The sequence below is a fragment of the Diaporthe batatas genome (genome assembly GCF_019321695.1).
Source record: "Diaporthe batatas strain CRI 302-4 chromosome Unknown Contig00001, whole genome shotgun sequence".
Classification (NCBI taxonomy): Eukaryota; Fungi; Ascomycota; class Sordariomycetes; order Diaporthales; family Diaporthaceae; genus Diaporthe; species Diaporthe batatas.
Genome location: NW_025408548.1, coordinates 653,712 through 671,737, shown reverse-complemented (window position 1 = coordinate 671,737; position 18,026 = coordinate 653,712). Strand labels below are relative to the sequence as shown.

General features: G+C 61.7%; 5 protein-coding genes across 5 annotated transcripts; 1 reads left to right on the top strand and 4 right to left on the bottom strand.

Moving 5' to 3' along the window:
• The first annotated feature begins 3,867 nt into the window (after positions 1–3,867).
• Positions 3,868–6,863, top strand: KVR01_000609 (uncharacterized protein). Its single transcript, XM_044784716.1, has 4 exons — positions 3,868–4,454; positions 4,532–4,733; positions 4,789–4,930; positions 5,005–6,863. The coding sequence occupies exons 1-4, from the start codon at positions 4,269–4,271 to the stop codon at positions 5,690–5,692; spliced, it is 1,218 nt and encodes a 405-aa protein (XP_044650558.1). The 5' UTR covers positions 3,868–4,268; the 3' UTR covers positions 5,693–6,863.
• A 44-nt stretch (positions 6,864–6,907) lies between these two features.
• On the bottom strand, positions 6,908–8,219 carry KVR01_000755 (uncharacterized protein). The gene has a single exon (XM_044791063.1). The coding sequence runs from the start codon at positions 7,933–7,935 to the stop codon at positions 7,108–7,110; it is 828 nt and encodes a 275-aa protein (XP_044650704.1). The 5' UTR covers positions 7,936–8,219; the 3' UTR covers positions 6,908–7,107.
• A 421-nt stretch (positions 8,220–8,640) lies between these two features.
• KVR01_000283 (uncharacterized protein) lies at positions 8,641–10,354 on the bottom strand (the record flags this gene model as incomplete). The annotated part of the gene is made up of 1 exon (XM_044784399.1): positions 8,641–10,354. The coding sequence occupies exon 1, from the start codon at positions 9,988–9,990 to the stop codon at positions 8,641–8,643; it is 1,350 nt and encodes a 449-aa protein (XP_044650232.1). The 5' UTR covers positions 9,991–10,354.
• Positions 10,355–10,627: 273 nt separating this feature from the next.
• Positions 10,628–13,508, bottom strand: KVR01_000362 (uncharacterized protein). The gene is made up of 2 exons (XM_044781777.1): positions 12,744–13,508; positions 10,628–12,307 (listed from the first exon to the last, which is right to left on the bottom strand). The coding sequence occupies exons 1-2, from the start codon at positions 12,776–12,778 to the stop codon at positions 11,011–11,013; spliced, it is 1,332 nt and encodes a 443-aa protein (XP_044650311.1). The 5' UTR covers positions 12,779–13,508; the 3' UTR covers positions 10,628–11,010.
• Positions 13,509–15,007: 1,499 nt separating this feature from the next.
• Positions 15,008–17,521, bottom strand: KVR01_000454 (uncharacterized protein; the record flags this gene model as incomplete). The annotated part of the gene is made up of 2 exons (XM_044786653.1): positions 15,008–16,219; positions 16,661–17,521. The coding sequence occupies 2 exons, from the start codon at positions 17,519–17,521 to the stop codon at positions 15,008–15,010; spliced, it is 2,073 nt and encodes a 690-aa protein (XP_044650403.1).
• Positions 17,522–18,026: the final 505 nt, after the last annotated feature.

The following is an 18,026-nucleotide window of genomic DNA, read 5'->3' as shown; positions in this document are numbered from 1 at the left end:
CGGCTCCGGGGCGCATTTCTCTCAAATGGCTGCTTACCCGTCCGAAAATGTACTCGAGAAAGACACGTTCGCGGGTCTTAAATGTGTTGGTAAGTGAGGGGAATCGAGGATTTAAGCCATCAATGATGCACATGTGGTATCGACTCGGTCACCGCCGATGCTCTTGAAGGGATATGATCTCTAGTTGAATAGGTATATAATCGAGTTCGTGACCAAAGCCCCGTCGATACCCTCTTAAAAGGAAGGAAAAAGTCATCAACGCCGTCATGGAAGTTTTATTATAACTGAAACCGTTCCTCGACAACCACTCACCTCACCTGGACCCAACACGGCCAGATAGTCCAAGCCCCCCGTCATCAATTTACAGTGCCCCCGGCCACACCACAACGTCCCGCCCCGCCAGTCAGGAGAGCCCGCCCCACAACACACCCCTCAAAACCCATTCGAGTCCTTCATGTCCTGCGCGGCAGTAGCCCCCTTGACATACTCACTAAGCCGGATGTCATTGCTCTCCCCCGCGTGCCCGCGCATCATCATCCCCGCCCCCGCCGCGCCGCCGCCGCGCCCGTTGTTGTTGACAGCGGGCGAGTAGGGCGGCAGGTCGACGGCGACGCCGATACCGAGAGCAGCGCCGTCGCCGCCCGTGTAGCCGCCCCCGCGCGACCCGTCCGCCACCATGGCCAGGTTCGCGCTCACGTCCGTCGGCGAGAGGATGAAGCCCGGGGCCGGCGAGTCGGGCGAGAGCGGGGAGACGGGCTCGTGGGGGTGGGGGCGGGGGTGCTGGGCCCGGCGGTATGGTGTGGACGAGGAGGAGGAGGAGGACGGGCCCCCCGGTATCGAGTCGGCGGCTGCGTAGCGCAGCCCCGGGCGGGCGGGCCTGCTTGATGATGAGGAGGAGGATGGCGTCGCGTGGTATGTTGTTGCCGTGCGGGACTGGAGGGAGTTGGCCCGGCTGTTGTTGTTTGCCGCTGCTGGGAACCCGTCGTTCGGCGGCCGCGGCGCGACGGGCGACATGTTGCGCGTCGGGGTCGGCGTCGAGAGGGCCTCCTGGTCCTGGAGCTTGTGCTCCAGCCTGATGATGTTCTCGCGCTCCTGGAGGAGGTCGTCGAGCTCCTCCTTGGAGAACATGCGCATCTGGCACACGCGGATGACGGAGAGGATGATTATGAAGATGAAGCTCAGGCTGCGTCCTTGTGTTAGTGGCACGCACGCCACTACGGGACGGTGAATACGGAAAAGCCATGTTGTGTGTGGACTTACATCATGACCAGGGTGATAAAGTAAAAGGCCTTCTCCATGCCACAGTACTGATCCAGGTTGCCCCTGTCGGGACCCTGCATGTCGGTGAAGCCCATCGTGCTGAAGCCATATTTCTCGAGGCCGTCTTTGACGTCTTCATCAATTTCCTGGGAGGAAGCTGTGCGTGTCTGTCAGCGACTGCCCCCCTCGACGCGGGTCTGATCTGGAAAGCCATACTGGTGACTGATATCGACAGCCCGCTGCAGTTGGCCGGGACCCCGGCCACGCCGAGTATGGAGACGATTGCCACGGCGATAAAACAGAAGACGATGTCAAGGCATATGCTGCCGGTCATCCACACTGGCCGCTGGGCGAACCGGTAACCGTGCATCACCAGAAGCGATAATACCGTATATGAGAAAATGAGTGTGATCTAGTATGGTGGTTAGACATTGGGCACCGGACTGAAGGGTGTTCCTCAGACCAGAGGGCGGACACGTCCACGAGGAAGTTGGTGATCAGCGGCCAGCGGAGACAACATACTAATATCTGCAGAACAATTATCGAGTTCGACAGGGTGATGCCCTTGTGGTCGATGAAGTAAAGCAACCACCCGTTCAGCGCGCCCGGGATGAAGGACCCCATGAGCTGCACCGAGCGCACCGAGACTATCCATCTCGTGAGCTCCCAGCCCATCGTGAAGGAGTTATACGGAGCCAAGGGACATGGAATGGCCTCAGATGCGGCAGCTGGAGGAAAAGGAGAGTAATTAGGGCAAGAGGGCAGACTCTAGGGGGTCGAGGGGATAGTCGAGGGACGAGCAGGCGGGATATGGGGGTAAAAGGCAGTAGGCAGAGATGGTGAGTAAGAACACCCACACGGAGACACAAACTGGCACAGACACAGACACAGACACAGACACAGACACAAACACAAACACGACCAGGTCAGGGGAGGCAGGCAGGGTTATGACGGATTTGAATCCTCGCAAAGACTAAGAGACGCGGTGCTACATGACTGCCAGCTGGAAGAGCTGGAAGGCGAGGTGATATGTATGTAAGAGGCGATCCCGGGGCTGTGTGCTGCTGTGCTCCTCCCGACATTCCAAACGGGCAGACGGGCTGGAGCCGGGCGGGAGAGAGATGCAGGGAGTAGCCACCCAACCAAGGCCGGCCCTGCAGGTGTGGTGGGCTGTACGGAGACTTGGGTATATCTGCTCGGTACACTACCGCCGCGCAGAAGAGCAGACCTACTCACTTACCTCTGGGGGGGTGAGCAGCAGCTGAGGCCAGGCCCGGCGCTTGCGGCGAACGAACCACGACGTCTTGTTGTCCTTGCCGCACGTACATGCCTACAGTAGATACACTGGGGGCCCTCGTGCATTGTTTGTGCCGCGCAGGTGTGCACATACAAACATGGCTCAGAGGGCTACTACTGCAGCTGCAGACCGAGGCTCCGGCACGAGGGGGGCGCCTCTCGGGTCCAGAGCCGCGTTTCGGGGGCCGTACGCTGCAGGTGTTAGCGGGTGGCCCCACGCCGTGGTTGGACAAGACCCAGAGCCGGTGGGCCTTGTCATATCATATGATTTGGGGGTTGTCCGGGGGGCTTTTTGGGAAAAGCCCGTAGGCTCGTCATGCTCATAAGCCTGTAAGTAAGCCTGCCTGTGGTGTGTGCCAGGTTTTGTGTTGCTCGTGATGACCCTTTTGTCCAGGGCTGGAGGGCTGGACAGCTGGCTGCCGAAGTCCCCAGGCGAGAGGTCTGTTATGATTGTCGTTGATTCCAGGTGCGGGTCGGTCAAGGAAACCTGGCTGATGAGCGAGTGGGCGTGTGTGGTCTCGGTTGGTTGGTTGGTTTGGTGGACCCGGCAAAGCCAACACCAACAAACAGCCCCCAGGCTCAAAATAGCAGAGACATGCTGGCAGTGCAAGCAAGCACTTATTGGTCTCGGGCTGAACCACATCCGGCAACTAATATCGACAGCCTCGAGGGACTGACTTCTTGAGAGAGACGGGTGTCTGTGGTCTCGCTCGGTTCCCCACGGGCAGAAGACCAAAAAAAAAAATCCATCGGCAAGGGACCCGACCCAGGATTGCCGACAGAGACGCAGCATCGTGTTTCTTATATTAGTGAGACAGCGGGTCGACGGTTTGACAAGACGGCCGTGGGAGTCTCGAGGTGACGAGGAACTCGCGTGGCATCCGGGCCATGGCCGTCGTCACCTCAGCCATGGGCTTCATCGCAGTTGGATGAACCCCGGCGGGATGGATGGTCAGACAGAGCGAGGACGCGTCACCGGCAGCCACGGAAGGATTAGCTGCATACCGAGAGCACAGAGCAAATAAGGTTGTCGGCCAGGTTGGTGGGGGTTGGGTCGGTTTGGAGATGTTGGACTGGCAGAGTAGGCAGAGAACTCGAGGGTTCGGGTTGGCAACACGACATCGGGAGGGGGAACTAGGGTGGGCATCCCTGTCAACAGGTCTCCCTCGACGGTGGCTTAGACGGTTCGAGGTCGGCTGTGATTGGCCCCGTCGAGACTCATGGCTTGAACGGCACAGGCAGCAGCGTTTCTGGACACGCAAGTGCGTGAAAATAGACTAGACTACAGTACAGACTGGCTGAGGCTGAGCTCGACCAGATTCCAGGCGGGGACGTTGTTCTTTTGGGATCCTCGTTCGTCCATCAGGCCAGGTTGGTCTTTTTCTCGACTCTCGATTGTCTGATCCGGCCAGAGACTTCCTCGTTGGACACCTGATCTCCAATCAGTGAGTCGGTCATCTGTGGTCCAACTCGTCGTTGTCGTTCTCGTGGTTGTCTCTCGTAGTGCCTGTCCTCGATGCTCCCTGGCCGTGGAATTCGCCTCTGCTGACCGGCAGACGGGCCCATCCGCCCTCCCTCCCTCCGTCATCCAACCCGTCATTGAAACGCCGCTGGAAGTCCAACCATCTCCGTCGCCTCCGGGACCCACCGTCCACAAACCACCCCCCAAAGGTGTACGCCAGCGCCTCGTGGACATCCTCAGATAGCGCACAATGGTCGAGAAGCCGGTGGTGCCTCCTCCCACGAGGTTTAATGCCGTGGGGTTCTGCCTGACCGCCATCCGAATATGGCAGTGGTCCTCGTCCTTCTTCGTCTATGCCTCCTTCAGTCTCCTCTATGCCCACATCCAGAATAACCGGCTCGGCGAGAATGGCCGCATGCGAGGGGTCCAAGTCTTGGTATGCTATACTTCGTGTCTGTCTCAGTGACCCATATACACACATATATACTAACACACGCTGGCCAACGACAATAGGGCCTGGTATCACTCGCCTACTCCACGGTCGTCCTGTGCTGTGTCCATGTCTTCAAGACCCTCGGCCTTCGGACATGGCGCCTCTTCGCCGTCATGTCCGTCCCGTCGGACCTGACCATCATGGGCATCAACCTGGCCAAGATCACAATCCTGGCCTACTCCGGCCTCCCGGCCGACTGCCACGGTCTCACCAGAGACAAATGTACGTCCCTGGCCGCAGCTTTGTTCTGATCAAGTCCAGCTGACACTCCCATTAGACAGTGGCAATGACCTTGTCCGCCAGCCCTCTGACGGCTTCACAACCATCCGTTTCGGCACCGCAGCAGAGAAGCTCGCCGGCGAGCTCGACGCGCTGTGCACCTTCCCGAGGACCGTGTATGGTCTCTCCACGGTCGCAATGTAAGAACAGCCAGCCCGTGGAACAACAGCGTCCAAAACACCATCCTGACCGCCGGCAGCTGACATCCAAACAGCTTCTCCTACACCTTCTCCATCCTGCTGTCGGTCCTCTACCTCCAGCAGCACGGGGCATCCACCGCGGCAGACAGCGAGAAGCAAGCCGCCCACGGTCCCGCACAGGTCGAGTCCCAGTCAGCCCCGAGCAGCAGGCCCGGCTCCATCCGTAGTAGTGGTGCAGCCAGCCGGCACCCCTCGTTCCTGGGGAGGGGGGGCCCTTACGACCCCTCAAGACCCCCATCGCCAGGGTCCATCCGGTCCGCCGCGCCCTCGTACCACAGCAGGGCCCCCTCCCACGGGCAGCCACGATGGGCCCCACACCAGGACGCCGCCACGCCCACAGACAGCAGCACCGACAGCACGGGCTCCCGGTCGCGCTCGTCGTCCTCCGCCTGGGACGTGACCACCCTAGCCAGCGACGCCGACTCCATCCGCTCGGGCATCTCCCTCCCGGACACCGACTCCGTCGTCTCGGGCGGCTCGCTGCCGCCTCCCCCGCTGCCGGGCTCCCCCGCGCCCGCGCCCAGGCGGTGGTCCACGTCGACGAGCTCGTCGTACGACGCCAACGCCTTTGTCGTGACGGATGGGTTCCGCCCGGGCGGCAGCCACAACCCGCCCGAGTATTCCAGCCGGCCCGGGAGCCTGTACCACGAGACGGTCAAGTACGACGCGGGGCTGGGGCTGCCAGGCGGGCCGGCGCCCTGAGGAGGCGAGGGGTGGAAGGAAAATGACAACTCGGTTTCGAGGACCAGAACTTGTGTGTGTGAGGATCCGATTGCTTGCGTGAGAACGCATCGTATGACCGGGCCCAAATGTGACGGGTGGGTGGGTTTTGTACACACACGAGTTGAGAGCGCGGCGTCGAGGTGACATGACATGACATGGTGCGATCCAGCATTGGGGGAGGGGGGGGGTAAGAATGCTGCCAGTTCCCTTCGGACGGCCGCTCGACGGTGGAGACGGGGAGGGGCCGCGGCTCGTCGGCGGGAGAACGAGCCATGGGCAGGGCTGCGGTGGAGCACGATCCTCCACGCAAACAATCGAGATGCCGCCGTCGTGGATGGGCTGGCATGAACGCCCGTGGGAAGCTATCCCGCGAGACATTCCTCGACGGGAGCCCAGGCGCCCCCTCTGGGGTCACGGAATGGGCCCACCACATCCTATAGCACACATCGTAGACGTCGTCGGCGAGCAAGGGGTTGTAATGTGTAATAAGGTAGATGCGATGGGGTCTGTATGCTCGCTGACTAGATACGGGTCTCGCCCGGGAGGACAACCTGGAGCAGCAAAGAGTGGATAGCGACTCCGTGACAGCCAAGTCAATCGACCCGGAGAAGAGCTGTAGATGAACCCCAGCACCACAGCGATCCGACCTGAACCACTTTGCTTGCATCCTATCTATCGTGATTCCATACGTCTCGTCCGCTATCACCCGCCCATTCCTACCCCCGACAACAGCCCGACGCCCAGAACCCCGTCCCGCACCGCACGGGGAACAAGGAGTTCATCCATTAATCAGGCTCTTCCCAGTGCTGCCCCCGAGATTCATCGACCGGCAGCATCTGGCACAGATGCCAACGCGAGCACGTGAGGTTTCCGCATCCAGGCAGGCAGGCAGGCAGGAGGCAAGCGAGGCGAGAAAGGCCGGTCACTGGGGTATCATTTTGATCAGCGCTGCACCCCCCCCCCCCTGTTGCCGTGAGGCGGAGTGTCCTGTGCTCGCTCGGTACGGGCAGAGTCCCCTCGTTATAGATGGCTCGCCTGAGCGATGCCGTGGCTGTAAACCCCCAACCCCCACCCTTTGGCCCCGATCCGGCTGTCTGCCAGCGGGCTGCGTCGAGTCGGTCCGTCAAGCTCCTTGAGTCACTATCTCCAGGCTGGTGGCATCCCGCCCGCCCGCCCGTCCGTCCACCGGAGGAAAGGCGTGATGACGATTGATGTACGTACACCAGACGAGGCCCCCCACGCCGGAATCGCCTGGCCCGACAGCACGGAAGACGGGGCTGGGCAGCAGCGAGCCGGTGTTGCCGTGTCATTGTCGTCGGAAGGCCAACAGGGCCAGGCCAGAACCTCACCTCAACCCACCCACGTGAATCAATCAATTCAATCAATTCAATCGATCACGCCTCAGCCCCATCCCCAGCACCACCAGCCACCACCTCCCCCTCCCGCGGCCACCGCACGACCCACCCCGTGCACGTCTTGCGCACCTCCTCGTCCCCGGGGTCGTCCTCGAACAGCGGGCGGTCCATCTTGCGCTCGAGGACCTTGTCCACGGCGAACCCCCTCCCCCGCGCGAGGTCGAAGAAGGCCATGTCCTTGTGCGCGAGCCACGGCCGGTAGCTGGTGAAGAAGACGTACGCCCTGGCGCCGGGGCCCGGCGCCATCGTGTCGCGGATCGTGTCGAGCAGCTTGCCGTGCTCCGAGTGGCGGAAGAGCAGGTCCGCGAGGATGAGGACGTCGAACTTTGGGTGCGCGGCGGGCAGCTCGGCCAGGAGGGGGGCCGGGTCGAAGCCCCAGACGAAGCCCTTGGAGACGATGACGTCCGCCTTTGCGGCGATGATCCCGCACTCGGCAATGTTCCTCTCCATGGTGGCCAGGATCTCCGCGTCGGGGAAGTCGGTCATGACGACCCTGCGCGCGCCCAGCGCCGCGGCCACGAGCGAGGGGAGGCCCGCGCCCGCGCCCAGCTCCAGGACGGTGCGGCCCGCCACCGTGGCCGCGGGGTCGGCCTCGAAGTACTGCGCCGCGACGCGGGCGCCGTTCCACAGGTGGTGCGCCTCGGTGGGCGAGTAGCCCACCAGGTGCAGGCCGACGACGTCGCCGCCCGCGGTGGTGAAGGTCTGCCTCGTGGGTTTTGGCGAGGGCGGGTAGTAGCCTTCTGGCTCGGCGAAGAGGTCGCCCCCTTCTGGGCCCGAGGAGTCGGAGCCGTTTTCTGAGGGGGGCATGGCTGTTTTTGGCTGGTTTGTGTGTGTCTGATTGTTTTTGTGTCTTGTTGATATGTTGTGAGTTGAGTTGTGTGAGTTGTTAGTTGGTGACTGAGTGGGTGGTTCTTGAGTGAAAATCTTGACCTGGCTGGCGGGTGTCGAGATGTTTGCCAAGATATATATATAGATATAGATGTAAATGGAAAGACGATGCTGTAATGCTCTAATGGGACACTTCCAACTAAATTTCCAAGTTTCGGTCTAAATGATAATCAATATGAGAAAGATAACCTGACCTAGTGAACAAGCACATCAAGTTGAAGTTGAGACGGCCCATGTCAAAAATTGCCAAAATGGCTGGCGACTCGCCGTCATGTGACCATCACCAACACCTCACCAAACACACCCCCTACACAGAACATGAAGTCCTCACCACACCCAATTGACATAAGAATGGAACTTGTCTCGGTGAATACAACACTTACTATATGCTGCAATATATCCAAATAATCAAACAGCACTTTATGATTGACCAACACCGACGCTCATAAAAAGACACACACCCCCCCCCCCCCCACGCACAATAGAACAAGCCATGCAAATCCTAGATCTAGGATTATCGTACGTGGATGGATACATGCCCCCCCCCCCCCGCCTCACGAACATTCATCCCCCAGCCCAGCCCAGCCCAGCCCAGCCCAGCCCACCCCCCCCCCCCCACACCCCCTACCCAAACCGCGCCCTAGCAAGCTCCTTCAGCCCCCTCAGCTTCTCCTCCTCCCGCTCCCTCCACTCCCTCAGCCGCTCGAGCCTCTCCTCCTCCCTCGCCCGCGCCTCCGCCTCCCGCCGCAGCTCCCGCTCCGTCTTCCTGCGCTGGGAGGCCGCCCTCGCCCGCCGCAGCTCCGCCACCGAGTCCCCGCCGCCCATGAGGTCCCCGTCCCCGACGTCCTCCACCTCCCCCGCCGCACCATCACGGTACCCCTTCATCTTCTCGTTCGCCGCCGCCCGCTTCTCCAGACGCCGCTCGCGCGTCCCCGGGTCCGCGCGCGGCGCCAGCTCCTCCAGCCGCTCCCTCTGCAGGGCGCGGTCGGCCCTGCGCGCGCCGCGCAGGTCCTGGATGTGCGACGAGCGCTCCGAGGCGGCCGACTCGCGCTGGAGGGCTAGGTCCGTGAGGGTCGGGATGCCGGGCCCCTTGCGGGCGCCGGGCCCGGGGGCTGAGGGGGATCGGCCTGGGGGCGGTGGGGGGCCGTAGTCTGAGTCCGAGTCGTTGCCGCTGTTGTTGTTGTTGTTGCTGCTGCTGTGCACGGGCTGTCGCCCACCGTCACCATCGGCGCCGTCAGAGGCGGGTGAGTATCCCCCCTCTCCTCGTCGGCCCCCTTCCCTCTCGCCATCACCCCTGCCGGCCCCCTCCCGCGCACCGTCGTGATCATCGTGATCGTGCCCCGCACCCGCACCCGCGGGCGCCTCCCGCGCCACCCGCTCAAACATCTCCGGGTCGTACCACCCCTCGGCCAGCTCCCCGCGGTTCCACTTGCCCACGAAGCTCTTCCACCTCCCGCGCGCCTCGGCGCCCCGCGCCCCTCCGTCCAGCGCGTACAGGTCCAGGCTCTTCTGCACGTCGAGGTAGTACGCGAACAGCGGCGTGAAGGCGGCGAGGTCGTGCTTGTAGGACAGGGGGCGCGCGCCGTAGGGGAGGGTGGCTGGGGCGGTTGTTGTTGTTGTTGGTTTTGGGGTTGGTTTGTCTCGGTGGTGGTGGTGGCGCTTGTGCCTGTGGTGACGGTGCCGCTTTCGGTCCTCGTCCGCGGGGGATGCGTCTCGCGCGCGGTGATGGTGGTGTCGGTGTTTCCCGTGCCGGTCGTGGCCGTGGCCGTGGCCGTCGCTGTCATGGTGGCGTTCAGGCGACGCCCTCACGCGGTAAAAGTCCTCGGCGGCAGGCCGTCTCCTGGGTGATCTTGACCTCGACCTCGACCGGGTCCTCGTCCACTCCCCCCGTCCTGCGCCACGGCCACGGCCATGGCTCCCCTCCCCGTCGCCGTACGGCGCCCTCGGATCTTCCTCGCCTGGCTCGCGCGGCATGTCTATCGCGATGAACCCTTCGTGAGCGGGTCAATGGGCCACCGGCCTGCCTGCCTGCCAGCCAGCTCCGCCCCAACGAACACGCTCGGGTTGTCGGGCGGCTGTTTCCAAAAGTCACTCCTCACAGCTTCGATGTGGGCGGTACAAGGAAGGCAGGATTGGATATTGTGCAGGCAAGCACGGTGGTGCCTTTGGAAACGATGGTTGTTTGGCGAATGGAATGGTTCGAGGCTGGTGTTTGGGTGTCGAGCGGTGTAAAAAAAAGAAAGAAAAAAAAGTGTCGCCAGGTCAAATCTGGACAAGAAACATTTGTTTGCTAATTGAGTTGACAAGAGCTGTCGGCCTGGCCGCCCTTGGGATGGGGATCATGGGCGGTCGCTGCCCGCATAGGACAGGCTGGGTAGGTGCTCCCCCACTATGGAAGCTTGGCAGGTAGACTTCCGTTTTGGTTGGCAGGGGTCCAGGGCGTCGATCTCCAGGCGGCTTGGGGCGCTAGCGGGATTCACTCCAGGGGGCTCTAGCGTGTTGATCAGTTGATGGATGAATGAATCTTATCTTATCGGGGCCTTGTAGAATTGCGTGTGCGTGTTGTTTCTTCGTTGTATGCATGTTGCAGGATGATATTACCAAAAAAAATAGTCCAACATGTCCATTGCCATGCGTAGATTCCTGCTTCCTACAGAGAATACCCCGCTTGCACATCATCCATATTTTAGGCGTGGTACGGTACAGCACTGCAAGACTGCACAAACCCCCCGAACTCAAAAGAACTCCATGCTGCGATGCTCCCGTAGAATGGCTGCTGCCGACCCCTCCTCCGTGCCGTATTTACCCAGGGTATCAAAGAATATGTACAATCTTTTTTGTTCTGCTTTAGAAAGTATCCGAAAAGCCCGGCCGTTGCCTCCGCCCTGCCTTTCCTTCCTTCCTTCTCTCCCGGTGGCTTGAAACTCTCCAGCGCCCTGCGTGCCGGCCGACCGTTCCTGTTGGCGTCCCCGTTGCGGCGCCCCCAGGCTCGGGCTAGCTCCAGTTCGTCGCTGGTATGCCGTTGCCGGGCTTGCCGTGGACCTGGCATCCTATACAGGCGCAGTCGTCGCCACACGGACACCCCTCGGGCATCCCACCGCACAGCCCGCTCATGTCCATGTCGCCCATGTCGCCCATGTCGCCCATGTTCCCCATGTCCATCTCGGGCGGCATCGCCCCGAAGCTGAAGTCGGGCTGCGGGTCGTACTGGTTGATGTTGTCGAGCGGGAATGCAAAGTTGAACATCTGGAAGTCGGCCGGGTTGAGGAAGATGTCGGTCGCCTGCTGCGGCGGCGACTGGTGCGGCGACTGGTGGGGTGGCATCATTGCCTCTGTGAAGGGCTGTGCGGGCGCCATCATGCTGCTGGCCATGGCGCCGTTGGTCGACGGCCACGGCTGGTTGAACGCAGTAAGGGCGCCGCCGTTTGAGCCGCCGGTTGGTGATACGGTCGAGTCGTTGGTCGTCATCATGTGCCCGAATTCCGAGGCGATGTGGTTCATCGTGGCAGTGTTGTATGGATGATCGATGCAGAGAACACAGTTGCAGGCAGGGCCGCAGTTACACATGTGATCGCCACCGTTCGCATGCGCTGCCTGGGCTGCGGTCATGGCCAACACCTTGAAGTCGGGGGCAGATTGGAACTGCGGGGCCGGGGCCGGGACTGGCGCTGGCGCTGGCGCTGGCGCTGGCGTCGCAAAGCTGGCCGAGGACAGTGACTCGGTCTTGGTGTGCTTGGTGTGCCCGTTTCCATTGTGTCTGTTTCCATTCGTGAACGGGGTCGGGGTCGGCGCCTCAGATTTAACCGGCTGCGAGCAGCAGGACGATTGTGCCGGGGTGGCGACAGGGGCCGCCGGCGTGCTCGAGGCAGGTTGCGAGCAGCACGAAGACGGCGCCGGTGTTGAGGCGGGGGCTGGTTTTGGACCAGAGCAACAAGACTGGGGGGGCTGGAGCTCTATATCAACAGGCTCGGTGGTGACCTGCAGGCCTCGGGCGACGAGGTCCTGGAAGAAGATGGGCTGCGTCTCCTCGTCCGGAGTGGCCGGGGCGGCCCCGTTGCTGTGGCCACACATGCACTTCTTGCCGGTGCCCCCTGACCCCTGGCACGAGCACTTCTTGTTGCGTGGGACGGCAGCCTTCAGCCAGGTGAGAGGGAAGTAGTGGGCGCATAGGCAGAGGTCGCCGGGGCCGTGTACACAGGCCTTGTTTGGCCTGCCAGCTGGGCGCACTGCCCACAGGGGCCCGCCGAGGTGGTTGCATGTCGAAGAGCGGTGGCCCTTGATGCAGGATCGACTGTTACTCAAGTCAGTCGCGGCGGGACATGGCGGGAGCACAGAGAGGATGCGTGGGCGTGTTGAAGAAAGAGACAGCCTCAGAGTCGCCGACAGAGAAGCGACTGCTTGCTGCAGCTAGCCGGGGCGGTATGGAGAGGGACGGGGACGACAAGAAGAACTTGAGCAAGACACAAGAGATGACAAGGTGAAGCATAGTGTAACCAGCAACGGCGGTCAAGAGTCTCGGAGGTCACACTCGAAAGGTCCGACTCGGAGGATGGACTCGGAGGATGGACTCGGAGGATGTCTGGACGGGGGACGGAAGGAAACCGACACATATTGGCCGGCCTCATGGTCCCACGTTGCACAGAGAAGAAGGTGGCACATGGCACGGAGAAGAAGGAGGACGGGCGGGGAGGAGAGACACGGGACAGACAGAGAGAGACGAGGCTCACCATGACATTTTCTGTTTCCCGACCCAGATTGCCATCTCGTCGGCGGTCCGAGCCTTGCTGAGCTCGGTCCAGGTGGGAGAGGGAGGGACAGGCAGACAGCAAGGGGAAAGGAAGAAGAAGCAACAGGCAGCAAGTGGATTGGACCGGATGTCGAGGCGAGGATGCCGGAGATGGGAGGACCAGGACCCGAGGGGATGGGAGGGAAGGGAAGGGACCTTCTCGAAGGTTTATCACGATGATTATGAGGCTCGGCAGCGGGGCCTGGCGTGGCTGTTGCGTGGTTCCGTGGGCCTGGGCTGCAGATGGGGAGGGAGGGAGGACCAAGGTCGGCCGGCGAGATCGGTCCCTGTGCGTGCACCGCTAAGATCTGAGGTGTTTCGAGTTTCGGATTTGGAGTTTGTTTCTCCTGGTGGCGGGTTTGATGCGGGTGCTGCGATGCGATGCGAGGTGATGCGATGCGGCTGGGGTGAGAAAGGTGATGCGAGTCGATACGGAGTCCTGAAAATGAGAGCGGGTGCCAGTCCACACGCAGCAGTTCGCCGGCTGGGTGGGTCAGATATGCCGATGAGGGTGTCGTGGTGTCGTGGTTTGAACCGATGCGGTGAGTCGAGGTCGAGGTCGGGTTTGTAACGGCATGAGATGGGGCGGGATGCGGAATGCGACGGTGCTTAGCTTGGGCACTCAGGCACTTTCTTGGGTCTTACGGGCCATGATCAGAGGGGTCGCGGACCCTTAGACCTTAGGAAACGGGAGGGTGGGGTTACCCACGGTACTCCGCAGCGTACTGACCCAGCCGCAAGGGCAGGGTAAACGTCGACCAGCTTGCGAGCCTTCTCTTTTCGGTTTTCGAGGCGACTAGCGGGGGCCAATCCCCCCCCACCTTCCACCTCCCTCCCACCTTGGCACAATGCACTTTACTCAAGTACCTTTCACATGCATCTGGATTTACGTACATGGCCACCCACGTGCTGCCTCCCTGCTGCCTCCATGCATCTGCACGGAGAATCAATCAAAAGAAGCATCGGTACGCCTGGCAGTTGAACTTACAGCACATACGAGGAAACAGCCGACCTGCCCGAGGACCGGTCACACGGTACGTAAACCTTCCTGCGGCCCCAACCCCCAAACGTTCCTCCTAGGCCCCATCCGTGACTCCTCCATTCTATCTATGGCAATGCTAAGCTCCTAATGCACCCTGTTTGGTCTGGCCCCCCAAGACCTGCCCAACGTTTGGCCAGGCCACCTCCAAGCCGCCCCCCGTAACCGGCCTGCCGTCTTGGTCCTGAACCATCCTGTTTGTGGAATAGCCGGACGAAGCTCTCGTAACATGTCCTCCCTAGCCTGCGAGCTCACTTCGAGCTCCACTGTGCTGTGTCAGCCTCGGGCAGGATGAGCACTGGCTGCTGTTGGTTTCTGAGATTCACATACTCAAGTATACATAGACTCAGCGTCAATATCACGCGGGAGACCCCATCACCAACACCTTCGGAAGTCCTAGGCAACGTCCCTAGTCAGCTCGGCTCCAATCCCCCACGGGGTGAACGCACAGGAAACAGTGTACCTAGGTACCATCTCCTATTCAGTGTATACATTATTACCCATTCCAACAGCCTGATATAGATAGAAAGGGGCCTGCCTGCCTGCCTCCCAACCCGAAAGGACCACCAATGATCTAGTTACCACATCTTGAACAGTAATATCATGACATGACATCCGGACCACCACCAAGATGCTCACCTCCACCTTAGGTCTCCCCCCTTTCGCCAACCTCTGATGTCAGCCCCAATCCAGTCCGCCTACGAGGAAGGCTATGTGCTCCCAAGAGCCCTCTCACAACAACGGCAGCCGCGTATCCCCATCACCATCCGAATACATAATAGAATTTGCAGCTCCCTGAAGGATCGCGGGCTGTCGTTGGGAAATTGTTGGGGACTTGTTCTTTGGGTGCTGTGCAGGGGGTACTCTGCTTCATGTGCATGCCGCGCGGCGGGCGTGGTTGGGCTTGGGGGGGGGGGGATGTGAGTCGCTGAGTGATGACTGAGTGAGTGGACGGAGGTCCATACGACCGGGTGGGTTGGCAGACACGGCTTAGAGGCCCGAGACGGCTCCCTCCCCGGCCGCTGAGCAAGATATGATGTTGCTTGACTTCGAAACACAAATCGAATGCCAGGTTGATGGATGTCAAGGCGCATTATGTATGATTCATTAAAAAGCGGACACGACATCCCACCCACAACCCGCCAGTCACGCCCCCCCCCCCTTCCCTATTTCCCATCCGAGTCAGAGTCCGCAAACATGTCCGCGGCAGTAACCCGCTTCCGCTTGCCCCCGGGACCCGAAGCCGCCGCCGCCGCCGCCGCCGCCGCCGCCTTGGAGGCGCCGCCGGGGTCCTCCTGCCCCTGCTGCTCATGCTTCACGCCAGGCGCGGATGATGATGATGATGCCCCGTCTCCTCCTCCCATCCGCACGTCCTCCCCCCCACCATCAAGCGCAAGCCCCTCGATGTCAACCTCGAGCAGCGGCTCCCCGTCGATGTGGTACCGCGCGAGCAGCTCGTTGTCAGCCTCCTCGTCGTCCGTGTACTCGTCGTAGCTCCCGTCCGAGCCACCAGCATCGTCCTCGGCGGCGGGCGTCTCCGCCGCCGCAGCAGCAGCCGAGGCGGTAGCATCCACCGTCTTCCAGCGGCCACCCCCGGCCCCCCTCGCCACCTCGGCCTTGGGCCCCTCCCCCTCCCCCTGCCCCTCCCCCTCCCCGCGCAGGCCGGGCGGGCTCTCGAACGACCGCACGAACAGCTCCTGCGAGTCGTTGGGGAACACGCACCACCCCTCCCACAGGCCCAGGACGAGCCCGATGCTGCGCCGCCACTTCTCGGCGCGCAGCCGGCCCCAGCTGAGCCGCTCGGGGAGCCGGCCGAGCCCCTCGAACGACCGCCGCGCCTTCAGCGCCGCCTCCAGCAGCTGCCGGTACCGCCAGGCGTGGCGGACGCCGCTCGTCGACGACGACGAGAGGATGTCGCTGATGACGTAGAGGGCCACGAGCTTGGACCCCGAGGTGTCGCGGGATGCCGCCGCGGCCGGGTCGGGCGCTGCGTCCTTGTTGGGCGTCGGGGATGTGTCGCGCGAGCGGTGGTGGTTGTCGCCCTGCTGGTCCGGGTTGGCGGAGCTGAACGAGAGCGGGTTCTCGAGGTTCGTCAGGATCAGGTCGACTATCTCGTCGGCGCCGCGGTTCGCGTGCATTATCGCGAACGCGGTCACACGCGCTATGTCGCCCTTGCGTATCTTGCTTAGCGTCGTCGGCAGCCGTGACAGCAGGTGGACGAGCTTGGCCTTTTCGATCGGGTTGAGGAACACCTCGTCCGGCTCCTTGGCCCCTTCGGTGGTGATCTTGGGCTCCTCGTCGTCCTCGTCGTCGAATTCGGAATCATACTCGGACTCGGATACGAATCCGTCGACGGCTGTGGTGTACTCGTATGCCAGCTGCTTTTCCGGCACTTTCCAAGCCGAGCCCCCATCAAAGAGAGGCAGATACCTGCCCCTTTCCTTTCTCGATTGCCCGCCGCCAGTGAGGATCTCCCACAGGCGCCATCGGTACCATATCCCACCCTGTGACCTGGCGTCCCAGATCCACGCCCATTTCTCGTCTTTTTGCACGTCAGGCCGGGACATCAGTAGTGCCTCGAACTCCGGCCCGTGCTCAAGCACTGATTCCACAACCTTGTGGATCGTGCGCAGCTGCTTGATGTCCGCTGGTGGCTGTATGGGAACATGCAATAATACACCGCGGTTGACAGGCCCCATCGAGTTGTATGAGGTTGGAGGCGCAAAGCGGCCCCGCGTATCCTGCCCGCTCGGTGGCCCGGGCTGGGCTACCGGCTTTGCGCCGAAGGGATGATGCGACGTTGTGGTCGAGGCTGTCACGTTTGTCATGGAACCGGCGGCGATAGCCGCCGAGGACAGGTGACGGTGCAGGGACAGGTAGTATCCAAGGCCAAGATAGCGGTTCTGCAGCGCGCTGACGGCAGCATCGATCTCAGAGGCTGCAGTCTCTTGCGACAGGGTCACGATGGCGGCTATGGACTTGCGATCCGTGCCCGCGACGCCCGGTGTGTTGTGGGGGAGTATCTTGACACCCTCCACCGCGAGGTTTGTCGGGATCAGGGCCCTGATCGCCGCGGGGGATGTCGCGGGAGGCAGGTTCGCGAGCCGCAGTGTCGGGCGCGCCACGGCCTTCTCTTCGGACCGTCCCAGGCCCGTATGCTCTTCCTCGTCGTCGCTGGCGTCGAAGGCCTTGGCAATAGGTTTCGAGCCGGGCTCGCCGTCGTCGAACCCAGAACCAAACCGTCCCGCGCCCGTGGCCGAGTGATCCCTCCTCCTGTCGTTGTTGGACTGGAGGCCGTCGTAGGTCCTCTTCTTGCCAAAGCTCATGGGCGGCGGCGCAGGGCCGAGGGATCCTGGCCCGCTGACCTTGATGCCGCCAGCGCCAGGCGGGGCGCCAAAATGTCTTCTCCCGCCTCCTGCTCCCCCAAAGCCGCCACCCCTCGGCTGGGGCGGGCGTCCAAATGCGCCTGGGCCCCGTTCGTTCTGTGTGCGGTCGTCATGGTCGTCGTCGGCGTCGAAGCTCTTGACAAAGTCCTCGTAGACGGCGGCGGTCTCGGCGGCTTCTCGCAGCCGCTTGGCCTCGGCCTCGGCCTTCTGGCGCTCGAAGGCGGACTGTTTGGTGGGCTTCTGGAGCTTGGCCTCGACGTCGGGGAACTCGGCGATCTTGTTAGGGGCGGACATGGTGGGTGGGCACTATCATGGCTGCCACTGAGGCGTGAGACCGATTGCAATTGCAAGGAAGGTGCAGTGGCCTGTCGGGAAGATGGTCATCTCGCAAGTTGGAAGCAGAGAGAGGTGCCGTGGCTGTTTAGTTTGGGCCGGGCCGGGCAACACACTGCAAGTCTGGGTGGGACGTCGAGGGCGGAGCTGATCCCTGCTGGGCGGATGGTCCCCTGGAAAGTCGGCTTACTAACCAACCACTGGGCACTTACCGTCTACCAGGACAGCCAAGTCTTCTAAGCACTTCCTATCTAACACTCCCGTGCTGCACCAAAACCATGGTACACACCGTAGCCTTCTAAGCGAAGCACTGACTCTGCACGCTAAGCTACAATTAAATTCAAAGGTGCCTCAACTTGAATATATTTAGAAATAAGTATCTACTTTTAAAATTCTGGGGGATGTAAATAGAACTGGTTCATCTTCTAGAAACTTAGGTTATACCGACTAGCCCTACTCATGGCCC